Here is a 10,133-nt window from a genome sequence, read left to right as displayed (position 1 = left end):
AGCTTAAACAACATCCTATATAAACAGTTCCAGCATAACGATTGTTAACTATTTATTCTATATTACAATGAAGGTATTAACTAAGTAATTTGTTTAAATTTTAACAAGTACAATTTACAACATTTGTTTTCTAATGTATCACTGTACCTGTACATACCTTGACATCAAGAGATAAACTGTTTTCAAGGTAATATCTAGTTACTTCCACAAATGATTAAATGTTATGTCATATTTTATCTAATAGAAAAGTTTAAAAAAAAACAACGCATGCTGTTGAAGATTAACCTGTTTTCCTGTACCATGAACTAGATTTATTCTCTGTTATCATCTGGTCCTGATAGTACAAATATTGGCTATGTATTATTAGCTCCTGACGAGTACAACCAAACAACACAGTAACAACCATTCCGATAAGGCTTTCTGATTAGAACGATACACAACCATTTTCAGGAGACAGGTAAGTTTTCACAAATTTTAAGATTCTATGAACATTTAAGTGAAATTAAATTATACTTCCAACTAGAATATTAAAGAGGTATGTACCTTGTATGTTACGACTTTATCTAATGACTTTATTTTACTTTATCTAATGACTTTATTTGACTGTATCTAATGACTTTATTTGACTGTATCTAATGACTTTATTTGACTTTATCTAATGACTTTATTTGACTGTATCTAATGACTTTATTTGACTTTATTTGACTTTATGTAATGACTTTATTTGACTTTATTTGACTTTATTTGACTTTATCTAATGACTTCATTTGACTTTATTTGACTTTATGTAATGACTTTATTTGACTACATCTAATGACTTTATTTGACTTTATTTGACTTTATGTAATGACTTTATTTGACTTTATCTAATGACTTCATTTTACTACATCTAATGACTTTATTTTACTACATCTAATGACTTTATTTCACTAAATCTAATGACTTTATTTGACTTTATTTAATGACTTTATTTGACTTTATCTAATGACTTCATTTTACTTTATCTAATGACTTTATTTTACTACATCTAATGACTTTATTTGACTTTATCTAATGACTTTATTTGACTTTATCTAATGACTTTATTTGACTTTATCTAATGACTTTATTTTACTAAATCTAATGGCTTTATTTGACTAAATCTAATGACTTTATTTTACTAAATCTAATGGCTTTATTTGACTAAATCTAATGACTTTATTTGACTTTATCTAATGACTTTATTTTACTTTATCTAATGACTTTATTTGACTTTATCTAATGACTTTATTTCACTAAATCTAATGACTTTATTTGACTTTATTTAATGACTTTATTTGACTTTATCTAATGACTTCATTTTACTTTATCTAATGACTTTATTTGACTAAATCTACTGTATATACTTCTATCTCCCACAGCCAGGATACTGGTGGCAGCCCTGCTGTCAGCATGAAGACAGAGGATATTGAATTAGGAAATACCAAGCCAGGTCATCAGGGGAATGTATCCTCACCCAGTCAACATGGTAACAAAACAGGTAGTACTACAGCAACATCACTTGGTAACAAGGCCAACAAATCATCTCTGTCAAACAGGTCAAATAGGGACAACAAAGACACAGAGTCAAAGATCTCTGGAGATGGAAAGGCAGAACATGACCCCGATATCATTGAGGAAATCACAAAATTGGGGCACTGTGCCAAACTTAGACACAATTTCTGCTTCAAAACTTTTGTATTTTTTGTGGTTATGGTCCTGAATGCAGTGGACATGATAGCTGATTGGTTACTGTTTCGAGACGTCTTTGAGACGGAGGAAGGCCTTGTGTACGGGCCTCCAGACAAAGCTATTACCTACTCATTACTGGCATTCTCCATTATTGGAACACTGACATTTCTATTTGAGGTAGTAAATCTATGGTGGGAGATATATCGGGAGAATCCGTGGATTAATGCTGATCTCGCTTCGGCAGTGACAATCTGGATTGAAGATGTACCACAGATTATCATCAACCTTTTCATTGCACTGTGTCGTGATGAGGCCATCAGTTACTTCCAGTTGGTGAAAGCTTCTGTTATCATTGCCAGCATCATCATCAGAATCATTGTAAGTCTTATACATTACTGCAATAAGAAGAACCTAGCCGAACTGAAAGACCACACAAAAACATCATGTCGTCATGTGACCTATCGCTTCCTCATTATGATTGGACTGATAGGTGTCTTCTCCTGTTCCATAGCCATTTTCTTTCTTACACAGTTTGAGAGAACTGAAGAGGGGAAAATAAAATTCAATCTGCCTAAGACTGCGTTTGAAGGACTGTATGATGAGGAACGCTACTTCGAGAATGTCAGCATGTACTTACATCATCCCCTTATCGACTTTGACAATGGCAGCCTTGACAACAATGATGTAAACTGGATACGACTCATCAGTCTGTATGATGTGAGGGAGAAAAATACAGAGGTGTTCAAACTTGAATATGACCAGACCAAAACCAAAATAGTGATATGGCAGACTAACTCCTCGGGTACGTTAGTTATCAGTGACTGCTACACACTGGATCGAACAGCCAAGAGAGTAACTCGGGCCTCTTCTTGTGCTTCACATATCAATGGGCAAAAATCTGCTTTCATTTTTAAATTTGAATTTCTCCAGAAGAAAATACCTAATTTGATATTTGGAGATGTAAGATTCAATTTAGTTGTGAAAGAGAATGGAAGATGTCATCCGCCATCCACATCCTTGGTGACCAAACTACGTGACCGTAGAGACAAATCCACCAACCAAATACACCCAGTCATCCATTATTACCGCACGAACAACGTTAACGAGGACCATCATTTACTGTGGACCAGCGGGGCTAATGGGGCCAGGTTTTACAGGAACCAGGCAGACTTGATAGACATCGCTACAGTGTGGAGGACAGGGTTTGCCTACTGTGATAGTACAGGCAGTCTGGCCCCGCACATGTACACAGGGATGAGTGTTGACTGTAATATTTAACATAACAGTACTCTCTGGCCCTGCATATGCACACAGGGATAAGTGTTGACTGTAATATTTAGGATAACAGAACTCTCTGGCCCTGCACATGTACACAGGGATAAGTGTTGACTATAATATTTAGGATAATAGTACTCTCTGGCCCTGCACATGTACACAGGGATAAGTGTTGACTATAATATTTAGGATAATAGTACTCTCTGGCCCTGCACATGTACACAGGGATAAGTGTTGACTGTAATATTTAAGATAATAGTACTCTCTGGCCCTGCACATGTACACAGGAATAAGTGTTGACTGTAATATTTAGGATAATAGTACTCTCTGGCCCTGCACATGCACACAGGGATAAGTGTTGACTGTAATATTTAGGATAACAGAACTCTCTGGCCCTGCACATGTACACAGGAATAAGTGTTGACTGTAATATTTAAGATAATAGTACTCTCTGGCCCTGCACATGTACACAGGGATAAATGATGACTGTGATGTTTAAGATAACAGAACTATCTGGCTGTGCACATGTACATTGGGATAATTGTTGACTGTAATGTGCAATAGTACTCTCTGGCCCTGGCTGTACACAGAAGACGACTTGGGTTTTTTGCATAAAAAGTTTTCCTGATACTTCACCACTGTGTTGGATTCAGATTCCATTTTGATTATATCATTATTTCTGTCAGTTGAGGTAAATCAGTACAGGTAAATCAGTACAGGTAAATCAGTGTAGGTAAATCAGTTCAGGTAAATCAGTTCAAGTAAATCAGTGTAAGTAAATCAGTACAGGTAAATTGGTGTAGGTAAATCAGCACAGGTAAATCAGTGAATCAATACAGGTAAATCAGTGTAGGTAAATCAGTACGGGTAAATCGATGTAGGTAAATTTGTCAGGGTAAATCAGTACAGGTAAATCAGTTCTGATAAATTAGTGTAGGTAAAACAGCACAGGTAAATCAGTGTAGGTAAATCAGTACAGATAAATCAGTCTAGGACAATTAGTAAATTTGAGAATGATCCCTTTAGCACTTCTGAGAAATAGCGATTCCAAAAATTGTTTACGGAGGGACAGACAAACAGACCATGGACGCAGGGTGATTTGAATAGTCCACCATCTGATGAGATCTCCTGTTTGGAATGTCTTTGTGCTTTAACCAACTCAGTTTTAAAAATATATAGATATTTAGATAAGATGAACAAAAATAACCAATTTTATTTTCGGAAATCTCCAGTTCAAGATTTTCGCCCAGGAGATTACCAAAATAAATCTGAGTCTAAAACTGAAAACTTCACAAGAAATCTTCAAAATTTCGATTTTTTTTTCTGAAAAAAAACCCAACAAATACATGTACACATGTACTCCCAATATGATATTGTTTACCAACAAAAGGTACACTTACTTGAGTCTGTGATGTCTCCGTGCACCAGCTGGGCATCGGCAGGATCAAACGCTCCTGTCCTCATTACATAATCTGTACTCAAAGTCATTGTATTGACCCAGTGACCATGACCTTGAAGGGTCCGACACAACACTCCCTGGAACATCAACACATGTTTCTTCTTAACTACAGTCATTTAAGTAAAAGAGAGTTAAAATCATACCTGTTTTTAAAAGAAACCTGATTAACATACATTTGTCTACCAAAACAATTTAACATACACTTATCACCTGACTACTATGGACTCATCCTTGATACTCACCTTCATTCTCTACACCTCTTACAGTCTGGCTATGATGTACCTCAAATTAATCCCTTGGTCACTGTACTTTACATTGACTGGCTATGATGTACATCAAATTAATCCCTAGGTCACTGTACCTTTACATTGACTGGCTATGATGTAGGGCTGGGACGATACAGTGATGCCCCGATCTGATACGTATCACGATACTAGAGCTACGATCCGATACATAGATAAACCATATTCAAACATTGTACATTATTTGTTTCAATAAAGACCAAACGTTTTCAATACATCAGATTTTGATCCGAGAGGCAATTTCAAAGCTACCCAGTTGTTCACCATGACGATTGGTTTATTGTGAACAAGTATTTGTCAAACGCTTTCTGATTGGCCTACTGCAGCCGGCCTCAACCAATCATTTAGCTGCTTTCACTTTCAGAGTAGCGCTCCGGTTTCCCGGAAATCGACAACACTTTCGTTTTCGACAATTGTCATTTAATTTGAATTAAAGTCTTTCCGAAGAAAATGGATTTATGTATTAAACAAATAAATAACAAGTGCAAGACACAGGATCGAACAGGTATCGTAAAATTGCATTTGGATCGATATTGGTATTGTAGTGAAAGAGATCGCCATCCACCGGTGTACCAGTGTATCATCACTCCTATTACCTACGTAGTAGCCCCTCCAAAGCTTGACCATAATAGTTACGTTGTCGTCCCTCCACACCTTGACAGTTCTACCATAATACTTACATTGTCGCCCCTCCACACCTTGACAGTTCTACCATAATACTTACATTGTCGCCCCTCCACACCTTGACATTTCTACCATAATACTTACATTGTCGCCCCTCCACACCTTGACAGTTCTATCCTGTGAGGAGGTGTACAGGAGGTCGGTTCCACCCCACTTGACACAAGTAATTGACTGTAGATGACCAGACAGTGTTATCGTACACTGGAATAAAACTGTGTCCCAGATCTTAATCGTTCCATCCTGTAACAAAGACATACTCGTCAAATGAGTGGGTCACTCAATACTCCGTCCTGCAACAAAGACAGATTCGTCAAATGAGTGGGTCACTCAATACTCCGTCCTGTAACAAAGACAGACTCATCAAATGGGTGGGTCACTCAATACTCTGTCCTGTAACAAAGACAGACTCATCAAATGAGTTGGTCACTCAATACTCCATCCTGTAACAAAGACAGATTCATCAAATGAGTGGGTAACTCAATACTCCGTCCTGTAACAAAGACAGACTCATCAAATGGGTGGGTAACTCAATACTCCGTCCTGTAACAAAGACAGGCTCGTCAAATGAGTGGGTCACTCAATACTCCGTCCTGTAACAAAGACAGATTCATCAAATGAGTGGGTGACTCAATACTCCGTCCTGTAACAAAGACAGACTCATCAAATGGGTGGGTAACTCAATACTCCATCCTGTAACAAAGACAGGCTCGTCAAATGAGTGGGTCACTCAATACTCCGTCCTATAACAAAAACAGACTCATCAAATGAGTGGGTCACTCAATACTAAGTTAGTCTGTCAGAATTTCATTATCATGTTAAACACATATGACATCAAGAGAAACAAGAGTAGCTCGGGGCGGCCCAATATATGCTGTCAAAAGCCGTACAGTTTTATAAGATTTGCATCACCTTATGATTGGCTATGTGGCATGCATAAACTCTCACCTTTACTTTCACTATAATGTGAATGCTTAATTTTCTTCCAACAGTTTGAGGAATATCAGTAATCAACAGCTACTAAAGTATTCTCCAATTCAGTAAACACATCTTGATATCATGATTACAAACCCCAACCAAGTTTTGAAAAAATCAGTTAAAAAAATGTAAGATCTCAGGAAAAAAATCAAACATTGAAATAAACAACAGATTACTCGAGAATATCTTTTCCAAAAATAGTCAAAAAAACAAAATGGCATTCAGGGAAACACAACTATACATCACCTTAACCTGTACATTATTTTACAGGTCCATTACCTTTGAACAGTAATGAAAAGAAAACCCACGCTTACCTTTGAAGAACTTGCTAAGAATCGACTATCTGGATCTCTGAAAGGTATAAAACAAAGCAGTTTCTTCAATGTTGATGATATAAAACCTGATAATAGTAATGATTTTAAAACAAATGGCCTCCATAACCGGAGAAAATATCACATATCGAACACAAGAGGCCCAATTGGCCTTTATCGCTTACCTGTTCTGATCTGTACCCTGCCAAATGAAGACTATTGGAAAACCAAAAATACCATTTCTCATCAGTAACTGGTACATAATTATGATATTTAGGAATAAAATGATTAAGATATTAACATATTTGACCGCCGTGAGCTTAAACATAGGTGAGGGTGATTCATCTTAACAAACTTGGTAGCCCTTCATCCAAGCATGCATATATCATGATCCTAGGCCTTTTGGCTGTTGAGAAGACAGACACCACACCACGGTATAAGCTCACTTCTGGCAGGTAAACAAATAACAAAACAAATTCTACCAACACAGAGTTTAATTCTTTTTGCGAAACATGAAAGAAGTGTACTTCCTCTGGAGAGTGTGAAACCTGAGACACAATTATCCCAGTCCATCATATGCATTCTACCAATTGGATTCACCAGTGCACGTGGCCTCCATCTTAAATCAAAGTCTGTCATTCTACCAATCAAATTAAAGAAGTGTGTTCCAACTGATACTGTGGCCCATAGAAGTGTGTTCCAACTGATACCGACCTCTATCATTGGCCCATAGAAGTGTGTTCCAACTGATACCGTGGCCCATAGAAGTGTGTTCCAACTGATACCGTGGCCCATAGAAGTGTGTTCCAACATATACTGACCTCTCTTATAGGCCCATAGAAGTGTGTTCGAACCGATACCGTGGCCCATAGAAGTGTGTTCCAACTGATACCGACCTCTATCATTGGCCCATAGAAGTGTGTTCCAACTGATACCGACCTCTATCATTGGCCCATAGAAGTGTGTTCCAACATATACTGACCTCTCTCATTGGCCCATAGAAGTGTGTTCCAACTGATACCGACCTCTATCATTGGCCCATAGAAGTGTGTTCCAACTGATACTGACCTCTCTCATTTGCCCATAGAAGTGTGTTCCAAGTGATACTGACCTCTCTCATTTGCCCATAGAAGTGTGTTCCAACTGATACCGACCTCTATCATTGGCCCATAGAAGTGTGTTCCAACCGATACCAACCTCTCATAGGCCCATAGAAGTGTGTTCCAACTGATACCGTGGCCCATAGAAGTGTGTTCCAACTGATACCGACCTCTATCATTGTGTTCCAACTGATACCGTGGCCCATAGAAGTGTGTTCCAACCGATACCAACCTCTCATAGGCCCATAGAAGTGTGTTCCAACTGATACCGTGGCCCATAGAAGTGTGTTCCAACTGATACCGACCTCTCATAGGCCCATAGAAGTGTGTTCCAACTGATACCATGGCCCATAGAAGTGTGTTCCAACATATACTGACCTCTATCATTGGCCCATAGAAGTGTGTTCCAACCGATACCAACCTCTCATAGGCCCATAGAAGTGTGTTCCAACTGATACCGTGGCCCATAGAAGTGTGTTCCAACTGATACCGACCTCTATCATTGTGTTCCAACTGATACCGTGGCCCATAGAAGTGTGTTCCAACCGATACCAACCTCTCATAGGCCCATAGAAGTGTGTTCGAACTGATACCGTGGCCCATAGAAGTGTGTTCCAACTGATACTAACCTCTCCCATTGGCCTAAATGGAAGTTTTGAGGTCATTAGCAAAGTGTAGAGGACTTACAAGTGTAAAGGTTTCCAGCACAACCAGGTGATCCACTGCTTGTGTCCTACCAGTGTATGTCCCAACTGTTTTCCAGTGCCTGGGTCCCACAGACATACCTGGCAACAGTTCAACACCATGATTATTTAAACAGTTATACATGTAGTCTATAACATTGACATCACCTTGTGAGTGGTTAGGTGGTATGCTTTAACCCTCATCTTTCACTTCAAAGTCAATGATTATTTTTCTAACAAAGAATGCCAGTAATCTAGTGTTACTAAAGTAGTTTTCAACTCATTAATGTGATATGGTTATAAAGCCTAGTAGTCTACAACTCATTAATGTGATATGGTTATAAAGCCTAGTAGTCTACAACTCATTAATGTGATATGGTTATAAAGCCTTGTAGCCTACAACTCATTAATGTGATATGGTTATAAAGCCTTGTAGCCTACAACTCATTAATGTGATATCAAGGTTAAAAAGCCTAGTAGTCTACAACTCATTAAATGTGATATGGTTAAAAAGCCTAGTAGTCTACACCTCATTAAATGTGATATCATGGTTATAAAGCAGGGGTCGACATTAAAGCTTGTCCGCTTGTCCGGTACCAGACTAAATTGCTGTCGGACAAGTGAATGTATCAAAACACTTAACAAGTAACAAATATTGTCTTCGTATTGTTTATTTATATTCTAAAATCAACATTCACAAGACTTCACCTTATACATAATTATGATGAAAAAGAAACGAAAATTCGGAACACTATGCAGATGATAACTAAACTTTTCATTTTTTTCGAAAATATTCAATTAGCCCCATTGGTGTCTTTGAATTGAATATGCATATTGGAAAAAAAGGGAATATGAATAAAAGCGTACAAGGAAATTGTAAGTGAATTTGAAGGACTAAAGTGGCGACAAATGCTGTTACTATCAGGCTCCCTATTTATTGCAAGATTTAGCATAAATAGTATTTCAGACATTTATGCACTATTGCATTTCTACAATTATGTTCATGTTTTAGTCAGTTTATTTCTATTCTACTACTTCAGTTTCTGTAAATCGAAAATAGGCAGTCAGTACTATTTTTTCTCTCTTCATTATGTAACTTGGACAAAACACCAATAAATATCAGTAATATAGTTGTCATTGCAATGTGATCGTTTTACTGCATGACACACAGCCATTGAAAAAACATCATTAAACTTAATTGAAAATTTTCAAGTGGGACAAGTGATAATTCCATTCGGACAAGTGAATATAAATGTTACTTGTCCAAAGGGACAAGTGCAGAAAAAAGTTAATATTGACCCCTGTAAAGCCTAGTAGTCTACAACACATTAAATGTGATATGGTTATAAAGCTTAGTAGTCTACACCTCATTAAATGTGATATGGTTATAAAGCCTAGTAGTCTACACCTCATTAAATGTGAAATCATGGTTAAAAAGTCTAATAGTCTACAACACATTAAATGTGATATGGTTATAAAGCCTAGTAGTCTACACCTCATTAAATGTGAAATCATGGTTAAAAAGTCTAATAGTCTACAACACATTAAATGTGATATGGTTATAAAGCCTAGTAGTCTACACCTCATTAAATGTGATATCATGGTTAAAAAGCCTAGTAGTCTATATAATAACA

General features: G+C 37.3%; 2 protein-coding genes across 2 annotated transcripts; one reads left to right on the top strand and one right to left on the bottom strand.

The window, feature by feature from the left end:
* The first annotated feature begins 297 nt into the window (after nucleotides 1-297).
* On the top strand, nucleotides 298-3,620 carry LOC117321179. Its single transcript, XM_033875645.1, has 2 exons — nucleotides 298-457; nucleotides 1,401-3,620. The coding sequence occupies exon 2, from the start codon at nucleotides 1,432-1,434 to the stop codon at nucleotides 2,986-2,988; it is 1,557 nt and encodes a 518-aa protein (XP_033731536.1). The 5' UTR covers nucleotides 298-457; nucleotides 1,401-1,431; the 3' UTR covers nucleotides 2,989-3,620.
* Nucleotides 3,621-4,284: 664 nt separating this feature from the next.
* LOC117321180 (notchless protein homolog 1-like) lies at nucleotides 4,285-8,637 on the bottom strand. Its single transcript, XM_033875646.1, has 4 exons — nucleotides 8,504-8,637; nucleotides 6,720-6,756; nucleotides 5,515-5,670; nucleotides 4,285-4,521 (listed from the first exon to the last, which is right to left on the bottom strand). Exons 1-4 carry the CDS (start codon nucleotides 8,620-8,622, stop codon nucleotides 4,363-4,365), a joined length of 471 nt encoding a protein of 156 aa, XP_033731537.1. The 5' UTR covers nucleotides 8,623-8,637; the 3' UTR covers nucleotides 4,285-4,362.
* Between the last annotated feature and the right edge of the window lie 1,496 nt (nucleotides 8,638-10,133).

The sequence above is a fragment of the Pecten maximus genome, unplaced genomic scaffold (assembly GCF_902652985.1).
Source record: "Pecten maximus unplaced genomic scaffold, xPecMax1.1, whole genome shotgun sequence".
Classification (NCBI taxonomy): domain Eukaryota; kingdom Metazoa; phylum Mollusca; class Bivalvia; order Pectinida; family Pectinidae; genus Pecten; species Pecten maximus.
The sequence above is the reverse complement of the archived record's forward strand: the minus strand, read 5'-3'. Positions and strand labels throughout refer to the sequence as shown.